A 20,937-nucleotide genomic window follows, 5' to 3' on the forward strand; every position below is an offset into this window, starting at 1 on the left:
GGCATCTGGGAGTACATAACTCAGTCATACGTGTGGAGCATGCGTTCATATTATTTTCGGAAAGCGTATCAGAGACCGTTCATCATACTCGCCCACTTTCTGAAGGGAATGGAGATAAGTAATTTAATTTCCCTGCGATGAGATTCATGACCAAATTAATCTCTAATGAAACTAAATGAGTGAATTAACAGTCGTAATATTTAATATCGGTAAAATAAAGTTTCTTATATAAGTAAATGCCGTCTTCTGGCCTCATAATAGAACTAAGCCCCGGTAATTACTACCAACTGAAAATTTATTTTAATTAGCAGCAGGCAATATACCTACTTTAATTTTATGTCGTCCGGCTGCATGGATACATGGTTAGCATGCTGGCCTGTGGTCCAATGGGTCCAGGGAGTCCCAGGTTCGACTCCTGGCCGGGATTTTCACTTTCATTTGTTAATTCCTATGGCTCGGGAACTGAGTGTTTGTGCCGTCTTCAGCATTGGACTTCATGGATTGCAAAAAAAGAGGCATATTTCTATTTTTCATCTATTCACATAATTCAATCGATTATCCATCCGACACACTTACACCGAAAAATGTATTCATGACGCAACCAATTATTCTACGCGATATAACTGAATGATATTTGAAATTCATTTGATTATTTATTCCATTATTTAAATAACCGGATGGAAGCTATTTGATTTTTTAAAAATATCCGATTATATCATCACTAGTAGGGTGGGCATATATCCATTCAAAGAAGAATTGGTCCTGCTCGTGAGGTTTGAGACTGGCCCAGATAGAGAAACCTATTCTTGCTAATCCTCTTCTTAGAATTCGTGAATTTTGATACTCGTGAGTTTTGAGACTCGTGGGTTCTGAGACGACACACTGATGGCCAATGGGTATTCTGTCTATATCTTTGGAAATTAATTCTGTAAAATTTCATTCGGATAAGATTTAGGTTGGCTGAAATATATATATAAACAAAAATGAAATAGAAACATCACTACAGTCTAACTGGGGAAAGGAGTACCTCACCCCTTCACCGTGGAACAAAAACCTTCGCCAGAATTATGATCTATAATTAGACTGGAGCTCGTTCATATAGTTTTATCTTAGAAATCACCACTACAGTATTCACAGACGAAGACTAGTAAAATCCTGAGGGGATGATTACATTGTCGTTACTTTCTGTACAATAATGAATAAAGTCATAACAATTCAATCGTTTGTGTTCCTGGGTTAAAATACATGCTTGTACTGCCAGGGAACTGCTCCTTCATTAACAAAATGATTCCTGAGACGATCCCTCATGTTCTTGGCCAACTGTGTCGAGTTTGTACCCCCATATTTCTCCAAATTGCCAAGTTCTCTCAGAATTAATGCCGATGCCCCGAGTGTATCTCTCCTACTAAGCCAGCCTCTTACCCATTCCCTTTTTTCCTCATTTACTTCTTCTTCTAACGCTTCACTAACCTCTTGCAGTAATATGTTTGTAAATGTCTTTAAACACTTCCTTACGATGTGCTTACGTCTTGACATGGTGCTACTACTGTACTCTACTCTACTGTATGACTCTACTCCCGTATGAACGATACGAGTGTCAACTCTACCAGACAGCGGTAGAGTAGAGTAACGTGGCTACTCTACTAACTACTCTACTCGCCTCGCTACTCTACCCGTGTAAACCAGCCCTTACTCCTCTTTACTGGGAGTGATGAGTCCATTTACCAGTTGTTACTTAATCGAGTAATCACGAGTTGACTTGTCCAGTGTCTCCTGAAACTGTTCTCTAATGGATGGGACAAGTAACGTGCACCATTATATTGTATAACAGGAATTAATTGAGGGATGTTCCACCATTCAACACAATATATAATACATAATATTTATTAAGTGAAAACCAGTTTTGATTCCCTTGGAATCATCATTTCACAGTAAATAAATAAATCAAAGGATCTTAACAACAATCAACATGAAATCTGCCTTTAAATATATTTACAATGGTTGACATGGGTTATATGACATGAATGAATGAATGAATGAATGAATGAATGAATGAAAACCTACAACCTGTTTTCCAGTCAGTGACTGGGTCAGGGATGTAATGAATGAAGCAGATATAGGCTATTAGTACAATGGGGTCACCACTCACAAAGTATTTATTAATGACTTATATCATCATAATAATTTCTTCGCTCCAGCAAGCCAGGTGCGGTTGTGTACGAGCCTCCTCCAGTTTGTTCTATCCGTCCACAGATGCTGTTCATATATGCGACACCAGTTCACATCTCCATTTTCAAGGTCCTTCATTATCTGCTTTTCCCAAACATCACAAGGTCCTCCTCTTGGTCTCTTCCCAGGAACATTGTGGTCAAAGTATGTTCGAGGAGTCCTGTGAGGGTTCATTCTTTTCATTTGACCATTCCATTGCAATCTCTTCACTTCAAGAGTCTCCAGCAACCTTCTTTCCAATCCAATCTGTTGTCGGATATCCACATTCCTTATTTTATCCATTTTTGTTTTTTTGTAGACAAGAACGGAGAAACTTAATTTCTGTTGCCTGAAGACGACTCTTTGTTGGTTCAGTAAGTGTTGCTGCTTCCAGGCCATGCGTCAATATAGGTACTAGATATATTTTGTACAAGCTGATCTTGGAAACTAACGGAAATGTTTCATCCCAAAGTATTTGATGTACAGCGTGATAGAATTTGGAAGCTTTCTGTATTCTGTTACTAATCTCTTGATGTATGGTATTGTCTGATGACAGAACACTACCTAAATACTGGAAGTTGTCTACACTATCCATCTCATCTCCAATTCTTAGATGAACAGTTTGAGAGTTTCTACTCATCAACTGTCTTAGTTTTGCTGATTTTGAGACCTAAAGTTGTAAAAGCTTCATGCCAGAGATCTAGTCTAGTTTGTACTTCCGCTTCTGTCTCACCCCATACCATTACATCATCAGCAAAAACCAGGGCATTAGTTGTTGGATCCTTTCTCTTAACCGCTTTTAAAACTTCATCCATTATGATTATGAAGAGAAGTGGTGAAAGACAACTACCATGCTGGACTCCACTCTTCGTTTCAAACCAGCCTGACCTTCCATCCTGGACCTGGACACAACACTTGGTTTCATCATATAATCATTGTACTCATGCTATGATGTCATCGAGCACTTTCTTATGTCTCAAACATTCCCATATATGCCTGCGTGGTACATGGTCATATGCTTTCTCGATGTCCAGGAAAACGGTTATAAGTGTTTTACCTTTCTCCCAATACTTCTCATAGAGCATTCTGGTGGCAAAAATGAGGTCTATAGTTGATCTATGAGGTCTAAACCCATGTTGTACCTCCTCAAGTGTAGGTTCAACATATTTTCTAATCCTGCTCTCAAGGATGGATTCGTAGATTTTGAGGCCATGTGACAGCAGAGTTATACCTCTGTAGTTGGTACATTTCTTTCTATCACCTTTTTTCAACAATGGGATGATGACTCCTTGCTTCCAGTCACTGGGTATTACATTCTCTTTCCAGATTCTATTTAGTACCCTGTACATCCACTGTTGTCCTACCTCTCCTAGTGCTTTGATCATCTCAACACTTAATTCATCTGATCCAATTGATGTGTTGTTTTTCAGCTTAGATATTGCTGTCTCTACTTCCAACCATGTCAGATTTGTGGTATTTGTGCTATAGATGCTATGAAATGAGAATGGAGAGTGTTGCCGGAATGAAAGATGACAGGGAAAACCGGATTACCCAGAGAAAAACCTGTCCCGCCTCTGCTTTGTCCAGCACAAATCTCGCATGGAGTGACAGGGATTTGAACCATGGTATCCAATGGTGAGAGGCCGACGCGTTGCCGTCTGAGCCAAGGAGGCTGTTATATGACATAAAACACATTAATATTTACAGGACGTCCTAGGATCCAGGTCACAGATGACTGCAGTGCATTTGTACCATTATATTGTTGAAAGTAGTTCAATGATCATTTTACAAATGTCAGTAGTTTCCAGATTTGATGTGGAATGCTGTGTGGTAATATTTCTGTTTTACACGTCTACTGCATCTGCTGCAGTTCAGATCGTAAGAGTTCCACGCTTCAAGCCTAACTATTGTAAATAGAAACCTGTAGAAAAATTTATTTCTGTATTGCAAACCTACAAGATTCTGTGTAACATAATGTACAACCTTTACAATGTTTAATGCTTTTCTTATTACATGTTTACAATTGTCATTAGACACATTCAAATAAGGTAATAACAATGTAGAGTATTATAGGACAACACAGTCATTTTAGTGTCAGAAAAATTTGTCTTGCTGAAATATAGTTTAAAGAAGTTGAAATTTGGAAGAAAAAAAACACATAAATAGTGCAATTTATGTATATTTTAAGAAAGGAGCTAAGGATTCCCCCTAATGCACACCTACTACCAATCATTCAAAGGCAAATACTGAAATTCGACAAGACGGCACTGAGAAGCATCAAATTAATTTAAAAAGCCACCTAATCGATACTTTATTTTTTGCCTTAGGCAAAATTTAAAATACATTAGGACACACAGAACATGTTTCGACCACTTAGTGGTCATCTTTAGCCGTATATAAATATCTTAGATGAAAACATTTGGACAGTAAGCACATTAAACCTTAAAACTATGTCCCATGGGATCCTAAAAAAACTACTGCTCTGGAAGCTTTAATGGAAGGAAGTGAAAGACTTTTATTCAAGTACAAATGTTTTTTTTTTTAAAGTGCCTCACCATAGATGCTTAAGATATTTTTTCAAATATGTTTATTAGTAAACAAAGTTTTTTAACATCACTGTAGATGCAAATTTTAATTAAGTATACTTCTCACAAATGCCTGAAGATTGTTACAAACACTGACTTTTTATTCATGCCACCTAGTGTTATTACAAAAGTGTTTCACTATAGATGCTTTTAAATAAGTATTTTAGTATATAAGTTTTTTAAACACAATTGTAGACATGAATTGTAATGTAAGTATCATTCAAACCTACTGCCTTACCCCCTCCCCCCCTCACCCCCTCCTACCATTAAAGCACCCAGAGCAATAGTTTTTAGGATCCCATGGGACATAGTTTTAAGGTTTAATGTGCTTATTGTCCAAATGTTTTCATCCAAGATATTTATATACAGCTGAAGATGACCAGTAAGTGGTCGAAACATGTTCTGTGTGTGCTAATATATTTTTGATTTTGTCTAAGGCAAAAAAATAAAGTATCGATTAGGTGGCTTTTTAAATTACGGTAATTTGATTATACTCATCGATACGGCCATGAAGTGGACAGCTTGTAATACTGAGAAGCATATCATTCAGGGCAAAGTTGATGAAAAACGGCTGAGGAGGCATGCCCCGAACCAGTACACTGACCAGATAAAGAGTTTGACAAATATGCCACTTGAAAGAATAATGCACACAGCTGAAGACCGAGGTATATGGTGAAGTATTGTTCAAGGAATTGCGCGATAAAGGGTCATGACATTTAAAATTGAATCATAACCAAGAAGAAGACTGTACTCTTGAGTCAATCACTCTTAAGAGAAGAAAGTAAGCCTGATATTACTCATCCTCACACACCAGTTAAGCAGTCTGAGGTAGTACAAATGTTGAACTACAGAATGAACAAGACAGTTCACAAAAAAAAATCAATTATCTTCAAACATCCAGATCATCATCTGGATCTTCTTCGTCCCAATCATCAGCTGCATCAGGCTGGTAGAATACCTGGCCTCCACCTCCTTCTCCACCAGCTTTCTCTCCACACCTGAAATGAAAAAATAAAACTTTATATAAATTCTTTATTAACCCATACGAAACTATTGGCTATGAGTCTGTGTAACACTTTTTAATACTCAGTTTGTTCGAAGTGAAGTATGTAACTGGAATGGTTTGGATCAAGGACTGAGACAGATACCCTAGAACATGTCTGTACAGTCCATCTATGAGACAGCGGTGGGCAGGAAGCACAGCATTCTACATAAAAATAGTTATTATTAAGTCTTCTTATTACTGAGTACCTACAATGAAGTACAAGAAAATGCATAGTTAAAAATACAATAATGCCCCCACCACCAACAGAAAAAAACAAGATGCTTTGCAAAATTTGAAAACTGCTCTTTTATAAACAAATATTAGTTGTTCATTTTATCAGAATGCACTGTTATGATCAACAAATTATAAAACCATAGTATGACAATGAAACATGACTACTGATTATTAACTGTTAATGAACTAATGCGTAGGCTATGTTATGTAACCGAAGTTTAAGTTGTGAAATTCCATGGAAATGAAGCTCTCTTATCAAAAGCACATTACTTATCGGTACTAAATGGAGAAGGGAAGGTATGAAGCCATTACCTGATCTCTTGGAATAAAAATACAATACAGTAATTAGCTTCTGTTCAAACAGAAAAAAAAATAAAATTTGCCTTATGAGAGCAAAGACTAGATTCAAATTCTGTTCACAAGATTATAGAGATAAGAAATTGTTTTTGAAGAGATTTATTACGATTATCATCAATATAGGTACCACTCATTATTAGTGAAAATGTAAAAAATTCAGCGTTTAGGGATGTTAAAACAAATGCCAAGAAATACATCACAAAATTGGCTAAAAATTCTTCAACAAGGATCTCCAAGGATCTTTTAAGCTATTTCTTCAGAAACACATAGACTAAACAATACATATCAGCAATAACATTAAGACACCTGGTTTTTGGCATTAATATTTATGACAGCATGAGAAATAATGAAGAGTGAAGTACACACTAATGAATATAAATATTAAATCAAATACAGTAGAGACAATATGCGACATTCAGCGAGATATCCGGGAACAACTATTAGAGCTCTCTCTACCGGATTGACCAGAGAACTACTGATTCTGTCATAAGAGCACATGTATTTGTGTGTGAAGTTTTTGGTGTTATTTATGCATTTTCAGTGAGTTGACATAATTAAATAGTAGCGTGTCATTCCTTGATATCTCCTCTCAACATGAGGGGATAGGTATGTGCTGTGTTTGGCTGCAGTAACTATGAAGTAGAGAAGAATGCGCGGTCTTTTTTCCGTTTCCCTCGTGACAAGAAAATGTACGTAATATTGTGTTTGCATATATATTCTTCCATTGACAAAGCAATTTTTATAGTACTTCATAATCGTTCGACCTGCTCGACCCATATTTTAACTGGCTTAAAATATACACATATTTTATTGTATAGTGCAGCAGTTAACCTTCAATACAGATGTGTTGTTGTAGGTGTGATCTATGGGTTTGATTTAATTCAGGAAAATACATATGCATATGAGTGTGGCTGGTTGTGTTCCAAGTTACCCCATTTGGAATGCCATAATGCGTTGTCAAGCACTGAAGAAAATATGGGTGATTTAAGAAATGTACATATTTTGTTGAAACAATATGATGCAAATTTGCTTTACCCTAATATAATGGCATTATGGCAAGTATTGCTTATAGGGAAAGTTTGAATGTTTTTGAGGCTAAATTTATAGAGTTTCTTTCTGTTAGTAGGCTTCAAGTTAAAAGGAAAATTGTCCAACTCTCAAATGTGAATTCATTTAATCATGTGTGTAAGGAATGTGCTGATATTTTTGTTGACAAGTGTTTTAATATAATGATACAATGTTTTTAAATGAGAAAAAAGAAAAATCTAGCCGTGAACGTTCAGGCAGGAATTCTAAAGCTAAGAAAAGTAATGCATAAATGAAAGATCAGCCCTTTCACAGCAGTCCATTTCACATCTTGATTATATGTCTAATTTCAGTCTTTAAATAATAACCTGTTAAATAATTCTTCATTCATTTATCCAGAATTGCTTTAGCAACTTTGAAGTTAATATCTCAGTAACACTTTCTTTCTAGACGTAATTTATTTATCCATTTCTGTATATACATTTCCATTGATATTTGAATTTAGCACGAATTTTCAGGTCAAGCCACTAGGAGCACCACTTGCGACTTGTCTCCCATTTTAACAAGGCTAAATCTGGAAGTGTCGCGTATTGTCTCTACTGTATTTGGTTAAATTGATGTGCTTTTACTGGAAAAATGTATGTACAATTTTAAGACAATTTTACTTCTTACTTTGAAACTGTATTCCATAATATTTTTTCAGTATTTCATAAAAAATATACCACAGAGGTTATAGTTAATTTTTAGAAGGTAACAAATCCAAATTTTTAAGGGAAGATTTTCTTGATAATGATCAAAATCTAGCCTAGAGTAGCCTATATTCTAAAATTTGAAGTACTGTAATTTGGTATAAGTTTTAAAACAACACAGCCTAGAATTTCTATATTTCAGAACACTACAATAATCAAAGCCTTGCCCTCAAAATAAAAATACTACAATGCTAAATTTTGCATGGCTTTTATGATAAAATATGATTTTTTAAATCATGTTTTTTTTTCCTTCACTGCATTGCAACTGATCACAACAGGGCTTTTTCATTAATGAAATAATAAGGTTTTCTCTGCAAAATATCTTTATTCTTTGAATTTAATTCCCTTGCCCATTTCTCCATGACAATCAATGTAGCCTGTTCCCATTCCACACAATGGAAAGAGTGATCTGGACTATGACAGAAGTATCAAAACCATACTTAACAAAAAAGATATTTTATCTTACTTGAGGAAGGACTGTTCATCAGGAATACTACTGCATGCAATAGTTTCTGCGAGGCATGTAAATGAACGAATGATGTGGGTAGGTTCAGCAGGTTTAGCAGTTGGAGGAATCAGGATAACAATTGTCTCAGGCTATTCACCATGTGAAGGTGCAGACAAGCACGAAGATGACAAGTTCTATGAAGCATTGAGAGACATTGTAGTCAGAGTCACCAGCAAGGATAGGATAGTGATAATGGGTGGTTTCAATGCGAGAGTTCAAAATAGAACTGAAGGATATGAGCTTGGGAAGATATGGAAGATAATAGGAATGGGAAGCATTTACTAGACATCTGAGCTAGTATGAGATTAACAGTTATGAATACATTCTTACATTCTACACATGGGCGGGTAGGCACATCAAATCCATAACAGACTACTGTATATCACAGCTCCACCCAAGCTTATTTGTTTACTAATGCCATTCCACCGCTCGGAACATACCACTTTAGTTAAGTGTCTCGTCTCCTTACTCTCAAGCCTTCCCAACCCAAGTTTGCAACATTTTCGTAACCCTACTCTTTTGTCGGAAATCGGCCACAATAATCGTGCTGCTTTCCTTCAGATTTTTTTCGGTTCTCATATCACGTAGGCCTGGTGTGGGTCCCATACACTAGAACCATACTCTATTTGGGGTCTTACCAGAGATTTATATGCCCTCTCCTTTACATCCTCACTATAATCCCTAAATATCCTCATAATGTGAATAGCTCTGCAACCTTTCTTTACAACCTTATTAATGTAATTACCCCTGTACCGGGGGTTACTGTACAGCTCAATGCCGCACATTCAAAATCAGCACCTTAATAAACTCCTCTATCGATCAAAAAGTGAAACAAATAACACAAGTTGGAACTTTAATCAGAAGATGTCACCACTGAAATACTAAGTAATGTTGTTTTTGTGAAGTTTCCTAAACTGACTGAATTTCTCCTTGCTTTGTTTGCAATACATCAAGAAGTCTGAACATTTTTCCACAGATGACACTACCAAAAACTCTGATCATGCACTCTGGTGCAAGGTGGAAGAACTTATAACTTAAAGAAGTTTTGTATTTCTAGGTTTTTATACCTGAATCTATGTTCACTTATTTTTGGATTGGCAATACTTCCTTTTCTTCCCGTCAGTTTTGAATCGGACCAATCTTTTGGTAATTAATTTTCAACCAATCCCGCATTTCTTGTTCATTTTTGACTCTACCAATAAAAATTAAGAGGGTGTGACCTGATTAGTCTTGAATTCTCTCGAAACTTCCCTGAGGGTATATAAACTGCGGCTTTTCATATTTCCTTGTCAATTGATCATCGTCTTTCTGTGTGTGTGTGTGTGTGTGTGTGTGTGTGTGTGTGTGTGTGTGTGTGTGTGTGTGTGTGTGTGTGTGTCAAGGCAGGAGGCGGGGCCACCTCTTTCTTCGGTCAGCAGAACATCTATAAGGTAATGGCCACGTAAATTCTATCTTTCTTGCTACCTCCACAGCTTTAATCGAGGGGAAGGTCCGAGTCTTTAATTATGTAACAATACTTTTCTAAAATGTAACTTTTCTTTCGGCTAATGTAAACACTTCATATAATCTTTAATTGTAAATTGGGGATAGAGAGTGAGTTATCCTCTCAAGCTCACCTTCATCTTGGTTTGAGGTGATTACATTTTCGTAACTGTGTTCTCATGTATTTCTATGCGAGCCACCTCAGTAGTTTGGGAATAGCCTCTATTTCTTCGGCCGAGAGCCCTGTAGTTAATTTTTTCATTATCTCGGAGCGCAGTGGATGCCTCCATTCAGTTTGTGTTCGGGCCGTTTGTTTAACCTGTTCTTTTTCGCAAAGGCCTTGTAGGTTGGGTACTAGATACCCCTGTATAAAATTATTTTCAATTTGTAAGTTGTGCCTTGAGAGGCCAGAGATTGTAAGATTTTGATGTTGCCTTGAGTAGGCTGGAAGAAACTGTGAGCCTGTAAGCTTTTTTTCCAAAGTTTTGTAAGAGTAACGAGCGCCTATGGAAGGCTAGATATTGTATTTTGGGAGCAAGTGCTCTTGAATTAGGGGATTTCTGCCCTTGAGTAAATGATTCCTTGTTTGAATTAAAGTTGTAAACTGGATCTGGTATATCTCGAATTGTAAAACTAGGGGCTTGAAACCCAGAATCTGTGAAAATCACTAATCCTGGATTTTCCTGGTCTTGTTTCAAGATTGCTAATTGTACCTGTTATATTGTTATTTGTTGAATTTTGAAATTCTAAAGAAATATAACCTTTGATTAAGTTTTAAATTAATTTTGATATTGTAGATAGACCCATTCACCCCTGGCACCTTCTTTAACCACTTTCTGCTCCACAGGTATCCCTGTAACAACCCCAATGGAGATTATTCCTTATATTAACACCTACGTACTTATAGTGATTCCCCACCCCCACTGACACAGTAATTTAAATTGAGAGGACTTTTTCCCCTGGTGAAACTTACAGCCTGACTTTTCGTTCCGTCTGCTGTCCATCTCACAACATTGTCGAGGTCTTTTTTTAGTCGTTCAAAACACTGTAACTTATTTACTACTCTACACAGTATAATCATCTGCAAATAACCTTATCTGTGATTCCAGTTCTTTACTCATATAATTTTTATATACAGCATATAAGAAAACATAAAGGTCTAATAATTCTGTCTCTTAATCATTATAGGATCAGATAACACTTCACCTAATCTAATTCTCTGAGTACTATTTACTAGAAATTTATCCACCCATTCAACCACTCTTTTGTCTAGTCCAGTAGCCTCATTTTCTTCAGTAATTTCCCATGATCTACCCTATCAAAAGGATTGTTTAGGTCAACAGCGATACAGTCCATTTCATCTCCTGAATCTAAAATATCTGCTATATCCTGCTGGAATCCTACAAGTTGAGCTCACTGGAATGACCTTTCCTAAACTGCTTTCTATCAAATCAATTAGTAATCTTGCAAACTTGTCTAGTGTATACAGGATGTACCCATGATGTTACAAACTTTCAGGGATGATGGAGGACAGCAAATGGATCAATTTGAGATAAGGAACCGTAGTCCAGAAACGGTTGAGTCAAAAGTTATTAATAATCCAATTGTTTAACGTCTGTCTGTTCTTAACAGACGCTGGGGTGTCGGAATTTCGTCCCACAGTAGTTCTTTAACGTGCCAGAAGCCAGCGGCATGGGGTTGTCACCTTTAAACACCCTTAAAAGCCACTGACCTCAATCGGGTTTGAATCTGTTAACGTGATGCTGTTCAATCTACACTGGGGAGATTCGAACGGGTACGACAGAACTTTGTGCGACGATGCCATGCCTTCATTGATGAAACGGGATGCCATTTCAAACATTTGTTGCAAATGGAGCAGCATGTGAAACTTGTGCAGGTAAACAGAAATAAGTAGAATTTTAATACGTAGACTTTCACGACCACTAAATGACATTATGATAATTATTTGGGGATATTAGGTTGTGTAATATTAATTATCAGCTGACGCGTTTTGATCCTGTCACCAAGATCGTCTTCAGAGCAGTAACAAAGCATAATGGCAACTGTCACTTCATAGTAACCAGACTCAAGATAGAAGGTAGCAACAAGGGTTAAAGAACATCGCAGACACTTACGTCTTTGCCAGCCAGAGAAGTCTGCTGTGGCAGAACATGCCATACATAATGACCATTAAATAAGTTTTGATGCAACTTCTGTCATTTATAAAGAGTAACATTTTATTCCTAGAATCATTCGTGAGGCGATAGAAACTGCTAAACGCCCAAATAATTTTTACAAACGTGACTGCTATATACTGAGTAGATCATGGCCCTGGAATGAACTATATTCCTAACAGGGTATCTTGAGTCTGGTGACTATGGAGTGACAGTCGCTATTATGCTTTGTTACTGCTCTGAAGCGATGCTGGTTGCAGGATTGAAATGCGTCAGCTGATAATTAATATTACATGACCTAATATCCCCAAATAATTATCATAAGTAGAATTTTGCTTAACTTTTGACTCAATAGTTTCCAGAATACAGTTCCTTATCTCAAATTGATCCATCTGCCAACCTCCAACATCCCTCAAAGTTTGTAACATCAGCACGGATACACCCTATATATATAATTTTTTTTTTGGTGATATCTGAAGCCAACTCTTTTCAGTTTCGACTCAGTTAATTTATAAATCCATCAGTCTGCCAAAATTAATTTTGAATAAATACATTTATAAACTATCTGGAAAAGAAAACATCATCATCATTCAACCATCTCCAGTTTCTCGGGTGTGGTGTAAGAGCACTCTCCATTTCTGTCTGCACAGGCACATTCCTTCCTCTTGAACTTTACGCCATTCTACGCCTCTTTCCCGCAAATCATCTTTTATTTGGGACATCCATCTTGTCCTTGGCCTGGCTCTAGGTCGCTTACCCTCCAGGTACCTTTCAAACCATTCCCTTGCTACTCTCTTCGGATCCATTCTCTTCAAGTAATCGAAGCATTTCAATCTTGATGTTGCAAGAGTTGCATAAAGAGGTTCCATTTGGACGTCTTTCTGGATCATATCATTTCTGATCTAATCTTGTCTTGTTTTCTAAAGCGTTCTGAAGCGTTGGCCTCAGAAATTCCATTTATGCAGCTTGGAGTCTGCTATTATCCCATCTGTCAAGTTTCCAGTTCATATGTTGCTATCAATACGAAGTAGGCCTGATACAGTCTTCTTAGATATCAAAGATTGTCCCAAAGGAGGTTCCTGACTTGTTGGTAAAAATGGTCTCCTTTCTGAACACTGTTCGTGATTTCAGCTGATCTTCAGCCATTTTAGGTCTGAATGCTGCTAAGGTATTGGAAGTGATCGACTTCTAATTTCTTTCTATCCAGCATAATGTTCGTATGTCTTCCTTGTCTGCTCACTTTCATTGCTACTGTTTTCGTAGGACTGATTTTAAGGCCAAACTCTTTAAATTGATACTTCCAGGTGTTTAGTTTCGCTGTACTTCATTGTCTGTGCAACCCCACATCACCACATAGACTGCAAAAGTAAATGCCTGAAAATAATTTCTGAAATTATGTTGTTTCACCCTCTTTATGATTTAATCCATTACAGTGATTAATAATAATGGTGACAATGCACTGCCTTGTTGCACTCCCGTATTTGTAACAAAACAATCCAAATATCCACTCCCTATTTGGACACAGCTCTGACAATGGTCATAGAGCATTTTCACATCCCTGATAAGAGATTCTGGTACTTTTCTTCTTGTTAAGACATTCCCAGATCTTGTACCTAGGCAAGCTGTCATAAGCCTCTTCTATATCCAAGAAAACAAAGATGATATCTCTTCCTTTCTCCCAGTATTTCTCCATAATCATCCTAACAGCCAAGATGAGGTCTGTGGCATTCTATTACCCCTGAATCCATATTGTTTTTCTTCTAGCTGAGGTTCAATGATGCTCCTTAACTGTTTGTCAATTATTTTCTCCATCAGTTTAATACATGAGACAAGAATCTGATTCCTCTGTAGTTGCCACACTTATGCCTACTTCCCTTTTTTGAAGAAGGAAACCATAATGCCCTTTGCCCATTCCTCTGGAATCTTTTCTTTCTTCCAGATGGTATTCATAACTCAGAAAAGGCAATGAAGTCCATGGATTCCTGCAGCACTGAGTGAGTTTGGCCGGGCAGTTAGGGTTGCACAACTGTGACCTTGCATTCGGGAGGTTGTGGTTTTGAACCCCGCTATCAGCAGCTCTGAAGATGGTTTTCCATAGTTTCACATTTTCACACCAGGATGTGCTTTAATTACGGCTATGACCACTTCCTTCCCACTCCTAGCCCTTTCCTATCCCAATGTCGCCATAAGACCTATCTGTGTCAGTGCAACGTAAAGCAAATCATAATAACAATTAAAAAGAGAAAGAAAAGAAAATGATTCCTTTAGCCTTTATCATTTCGACACTCACTTCGTCCATGCCAGATGACTTACCATATGCATACTTTTCAAGGTGTTTTCAACTTCAAACCAGCCTAGAAGAGGTTCATGCTGCACTCTCAACTCCTGAACCATCTCCTTTACCATTATATAGCTGAGCAAAATATATCCTCATTTCTTTTTGTATATCTTTCTCTTGGACAATATAAATTTTCCAGCTAACTCATTACTGGTTGCCAGCGTTTCGCCCCAATGTGCTAAGTTGGGCTCATCAGTTGGTAAGTAGCATACCCACCAATACGCATAGCTAGTGCACAACGTGGAGGCCACTGCGTAGGCTATTTGGAGCCACTGGCAGTGCCAACGCACTATGGGAGACTTTGTCTCAATACCAAAAATTGATGCCTGCCTGGTCATCAGGTGATATAGATGTTGATTCCCACACCGAACCTCATAGTGCATATCTGATTTGTAGTGAACTAAGTATCTCTAGGCCTAGGGTAGAGAAAGTGAAATCTGTCTGCAAACGAATAAGGGTAGAAAATCTCCAGGACGAGGAAATTAGACAGAAGTACACGGATATGATTAGTGAGAAGTTTCGAACAGTAGACAGTAAGCAGGTTCAGGATAAAGAAAGTGAATGGGTGGCATACAGGGATGCTGTAGTAGAAACAGTAAGGGAATGCCTAGGAACAACTGTGTGTAAAGATGGGAAAAGGCGAACATCTTGGTGGAATGATGAAGTGAGAGCAGCTTGTAAACGTAAAAAGGCTTATCAGAAACGGCTCCAAACAAGGGCCGAGACAGACAGGGATTTGTACGTAGATGAAAGAAACAAAGCGAAACACACAGTTGTTGAATCCAAAAAGAAGTCATGGGAAGATTTTGGTAACAACCTAGAAAGGCTAGGTCAAGCAGCAGGGAAACCTTTCTGGACAGTAATAAAGAATCTTAGGAAGGGAGGGGAAAAGGAAATGAACAGTGTTTTGAGTCATTGTCATAAAGCAGCAGGAATAGATGAAATTAGACCTGAAATGGTGAAGTATAGTGGGAAGGCTGGGATGAAATGGCTTCATAGAGTAGTAAAATTAGCATGGAGTGTTGGTAAGGTACCTTCAGATTGGGCAAAAGCAGTAATTGCACCTATCTATAAGCAAGGGAACAGAAAGGATTGCAACAACTATCGAGGTATCTCATTGATTAGTGTACCAGGCAAAATATTCACTGGCATCTTGGAAGGGAGGGTGCAATCAGTCGTTGAGAGGAAGTTGGATGAAAACCAGTGTGGTTTCAGACCACAGAGAGGCTGTCAGGATCAGATTTTCAGTATGCGCCAGGTAATTGAAAAATGCTACGATAGGAATAAGCAGTTGTGTTTATGTTTCATAGATCTAGAGAAAGCATATGACAGGGTACCGAGGGAAAAGATGTTCGCCATACTGGGGAACTATGGAATTAAAGGTAGATTATTAAAAGCAATCAAAGGCATTTATGTTGACAAATGGGCTTCAGTGAGAATTGATGGTAAAATGAGTTCTTGGTTCAGGGTACTTACAGGGGTTAGAAAAGGTTGTAATCTTTCACCTTTGTTGTTCGTAGTTTACATGGATCATCTGCTGAAAGGTATCAAATGGCAGGGAGGGATTCAGTTAGGTGGAAATGTAGTAAGCAGTCTGGCCTATGCTGACGACTTGGTCTTAATGGCAGATTGTGCCGAAAGCCTGCAGTCTAATATCTTGGAACTTGAAAATAGGTGCAATGAGTATGGTATGAAAATTAGCCTTTCAAAGACTAAATTGATGTTAGTAGGTAAGAAATTCAACAGAATTGAATGTCAGATTGGTGATACAAAGCTAGAACAGGTCAATAATTTCAAGTATTTAGGTTGTGTGTTCTCCCAGGATGGTAATATAGTAAGTGAGATTGAATCAAGGTGTAGTAAAGCTAATGCAGTAAGCTCGCAGTTGCGATCAGCAGTATTCTGTAAGAAGGAAGTCAACTCCCAGACGAAACTATCTTTACATCAGTCTGTTTTCAGACCAACTTTGCTTTACGGAAGCGAAAGCTGGGTGGACTGGGATATCTTATTCATAAGTTAGAAGTAACAGACATGAAAGTAGCAAGAATGATTGCTGGCACAAACAGGTGGGAACAATGGCAGGAGGGTATTCGGAATGAGGAGTAAAGGCTAATTTAGGAATGAACTCGATGGATGAAGCTGTATGCATAAACCGGCTTCGGTGGTGGGGTCATGCGAGGCGAATGGAGGAGGATAGGTTACCTAGGAGAATAATGGACTCTGCTATGGAGGGTAAGAGAAGTAGAGGTAGACCAAGACGACGATGGTTAGAGTCGGTTTCTAACGATTTAAAGATAAGAGGTATAGAAATGAGGCCACAGCACTAGTTGCAAATCGAGGATTGTGGCGACGTTTAATAAATTCACAGAGGTTTGCAGACTGAACGCTGAAAGACATAACAGTCTATAATGATAACGTATGTATGTATGTATGTATGTATGTATGTATCCTTTTGGTTCTCCTTATCTCTTTCCTTCCTCTCTGGAAAGTCTCATTCCACCAGCAAGTTTCCTTCTCGTTGATTTTGGTGCTCATTTTTTCAACCATATTGACTGTAGTGCCCACAATTATTTCTTTAAATCTATTCCACTCTTCCTGGCCTGTTCTTAATTCATAGTGTGGTAAATTTATTCTGTGCAAAATAAAAATGAAAGTAAAGAAATATTGTCTAGGATAGTACACAAAGATCACACAACAATAAGGTAATTAATATAAGCCTACTTTCCTTACAATAAGGTAAACCTAAAAAGCCATTATGATAAGTGGAAAATGGTAATTAAGTTGTTCCTTTTTCAGATAAAATTCTGTTACCATATGTTTTCTTTTTCAGGTAGTTTATAAATTTATTTAAAAAAATTAATATTGACAGACTGAAGAACCTAACAGTTATAAATAAATATTTAATATAATCAGAAAGAATGTTTTTCCAACATATCAAGCTGACTGTCCTGTAATTATCCACTTTATGTTTATCCCCTATTCCCTTGTACCCTGGGGCTACTATTGCAACTCTCCATTCATTTAGTGTTGCTCCTTCATGCAAACAGTAATCAAATAAGTATTTCAGATATGGCACTAAATAACAACTCATTGTCTTTAATACCGTATAATCCCAAATACCACCCGCCACTGAATAATACCCGCACCCTACATTTGAGATGACAAAATACAGAAAAAAATCAAAAATCAAATAACTTACATACCTATTTATTCAAATATACCACAAATATAAATTCAAACAGCTTACAATTAATAAAATCATCATAAAAATTGTAAATAAAATCTGTTTAATGCTCAGATCATTCACAATTCACCGTCGTCATCTGAAGTTTCACCATAGGTACTTTTGTCGCTGGCATCTTTCCACAAATAGTCGTCCTCACTACTGTCCACTGAATTTGAAATTCCAAGTTTCTTAAAGATTTTGGACACTAGATCGCTGGGAATGCGCGCCCATGCGGTCTTGATCCAGCTGCATATTAGTCTCACTTCAGGCCTCTTCATTCGTCCGGTTGATGTTAATGCGTGATCACCATTAGACATCCATTCGGTGTACAACTGTTTCATTGCAGTTTTGAAAGGCCGGTTCACGCACACATTTAACAGCTGCAGAATAGAAGTGAGTATTCCAGAAATTATTGCAAGATCAGTTTTTCCTTTCCCCATCATATCTTTTACGGCGTCAGTTGTATGTCCTTAGTAACTGTCCAACACGAGCATGTTTCGTTTTTGTAACAAAGCTTCCGGGCGATTTTGCCAAAAGCACTTCACCCAGTCCTCAACTAATGCACTGACCATCCAGCCGGACTTACATGTTCTAACTATAACACCGGACGGCAAGTTTCCTTTCGGAAGTGTTTTCCTTTTCAGAACCACACATGGAAGAAGTTTGGTTCCATCCACTTATACGCACAACATTACCGTGCATCGTTGCTTTTCATTACCCCTGTTAGAATCCTTCGTATCCACTGTATTTTCCAACGGTATTTCAAAATAGACAGGTGTTCAGCATTCCCAATTTGTGACAGCAAATAAAAATTTTGCTTCCTCAAATGAATAATGTGACGCTGAAAGGCCTTTAATTTTTCTTCATACGCCCCGGGGAGAAGTTGTGAAATAGACTACATCTCCGAATGCACAATCCCTTTCTTTAATAAAAGTTATGGATCCATCTAAGGCTTGCAGTAAAACCCTGTGTTTTGAGTTCTTCTGAGATCTCTAGTGCTTTCAATTGACACATTTCACTAGAAACACCATTTCCTAACTCACGTTTTTCTATCACAAATTTGTGGAGTCTTTCTTCAATTTCCGGAAACACTGCACTCCGCTCGCGGAATGCTCTGGAATCGCTGTTACTTTTTAGAAGTTTTCCTTCTTCTTCCGCCAATCACGAATACACGATTCATCAATATCGTACTTTATTCCAACAGCACGATTTCCGTATATTTCAGCTTCGCTTACAACTTTAAGTTTCTCATGCACAGTAAATGACCGCAGACGCCGTTTTGAATCCATCACTTACTATCGAGGCGGCACTTTAACAGGACAGATACGGAACTCGAATGTGAGCAAGGTAGATTTCCGTAACTAACAGTCTCGACTCTCACAAAGTATGATATCCCGCGAGATCAGCTATTCGCGAATCCAGCATGCCAACAACACGTGAAACAAATGACGATCAAGTATCCACAGCAGCGGCTTTCATGTTTACCCATATTCTTTGATTTACCGTATTTCATTACCTTACATTTCGCGTTTACATGCCACTGTAACCGTATTGAGAAAAAAATTGATCATGTTTTCTAGAATGCAACTGAAACACAATAAGACCTGAATGCCCATTTACATGTGATATATTGAGTACGGTACCCATATTCAAATCTATTTCAATACTGCATGTAAATATAGTAAATATTTACGAAAATGAACGGCTTGAATACAACCCGCACCCAAGATTTAGAACAAATATTTTGGGGGGGAAAGTGCGGGTGGTATTCGGGATTATAGGTATATCCCCAGGAATTTTCTCAATCCCAACTGCTTTTCAAGCCTTCAAATTTTTTATCTTTTTGTAAATGTCTTTAATATTATATGTAAATTTCAGTAATCTGCCAGTATTAGTCACCTCCTTTATCTGGACATTACCCTTATATGCAACTACCTTTACATACAATACATACAACAGCACCATCTGCTCTCTGAAAACCTAAAAGTAGTTAGCGGGACGTAAAGCAAATAACATTAAGCGTCGTCTGCAGCCCACCTACTCACTAGACTCTCAGACACCACAACACAACAGCTCGTCGTTCAGACCTAGGTGGGACACTAGGAGTCAGCAAGGGAAGCCGCTATCATAAGCGTGTGGGTAAATGGACCTGTGTTGGTGTTTGCTGTTGTATCATCCTGCTGTTGTATACTGTTGAGCTGTTGCTGTTCAGTTGTTCACTGCATGTGACTGTGTGAATTACTGGACTGTCTCTGGAGTCGAACCACGGAATAGTCATCGTATGTTATGTAACCAGTAGCACCGTGTTCAAATCTGGCGGTCAACACACAGCTGCTACATGAGGTGACTGGATTTGGGGAAGAGAAAGCAAGGATTAGCCGTCTCCTGGTATAACAATGGGCCGGACCGCCTGCTGTGCCGTAAGGAAGAGAGACTTGTAAATAGACAACAATTAGTACATGTGGCTATTCATGGTTAATTAGAATTGTGTGTGTGTGCATTTATTGGGTCATCCTGAAATAAATTAGAGTAAAGAAACAGACAGGGTTTTATTTGTAACAAACTGGTGTCGGAAGTTAGAAGAAACCGCATGTAATCAGGAGACCAGATATTGCAGGTTTAGACCGCCATCGGGAGCATTCCAGAACATCGGTGTATAGTGAATACACACACATATTAATCTTCAAGTTTTCATCCTGGGTTAATTGTTTGTGGGTTACTGTAGTCACGTCCTAGTTCGTGAACCATGGACAACGGCTGAGTGGCCTAGTAAGTGGTCCTGACAGTCGGGATACCAGTTGCTATGGAATGGGAGTGGGCATCTCAGACATATTCTGAGTCCAGGCCCTCCTTGTGCTCAGGCGGCTAGGACTATACAATCCACCGGTGGTCCATAACCCGTTAGAGGAGAGATTCTCACTTGGACTATGTGCAAGTAGGGTAGCATCCTGCTTCATGAATTTACCAAGCTCAGAACATTTTAAGCAAGCCTCGGACCTATGGGA

The 20,937-nt window shown here is 38.1% G+C and overlaps 1 protein-coding gene across 4 annotated transcripts in view; it reads right to left on the reverse strand.

Annotated features, from left to right (window-relative positions):
* Positions 1-4,180: 4,180 nt before the first annotated feature.
* Elp5 (Elongator complex protein 5) overlaps positions 4,181-20,937 on the reverse strand; it is a 34,598-nt gene continuing 17,841 nt past the window's right edge. For 2 of the 4 annotated variants that reach the window (XM_067136455.2, XM_067136454.2), the window contains exon 6: positions 4,181-5,791. In XM_067136455.2, coding sequence (XP_066992556.1) covers positions 5,683-5,791 — 109 coding nt within the window. In that variant the 3' untranslated portion in view covers positions 4,181-5,682. Of the gene's footprint in view, positions 5,792-5,819; positions 6,001-20,937 lie in introns of those variants that run through there. The other 2 variants (XM_067136457.2, XM_067136456.2) reach the window with 2 other exon arrangements.

Source organism: Anabrus simplex, chromosome 1 (genome assembly GCF_040414725.1).
Source record: "Anabrus simplex isolate iqAnaSimp1 chromosome 1, ASM4041472v1, whole genome shotgun sequence".
In the NCBI taxonomy this organism is placed as follows: domain Eukaryota; kingdom Metazoa; phylum Arthropoda; class Insecta; order Orthoptera; family Tettigoniidae; genus Anabrus; species Anabrus simplex.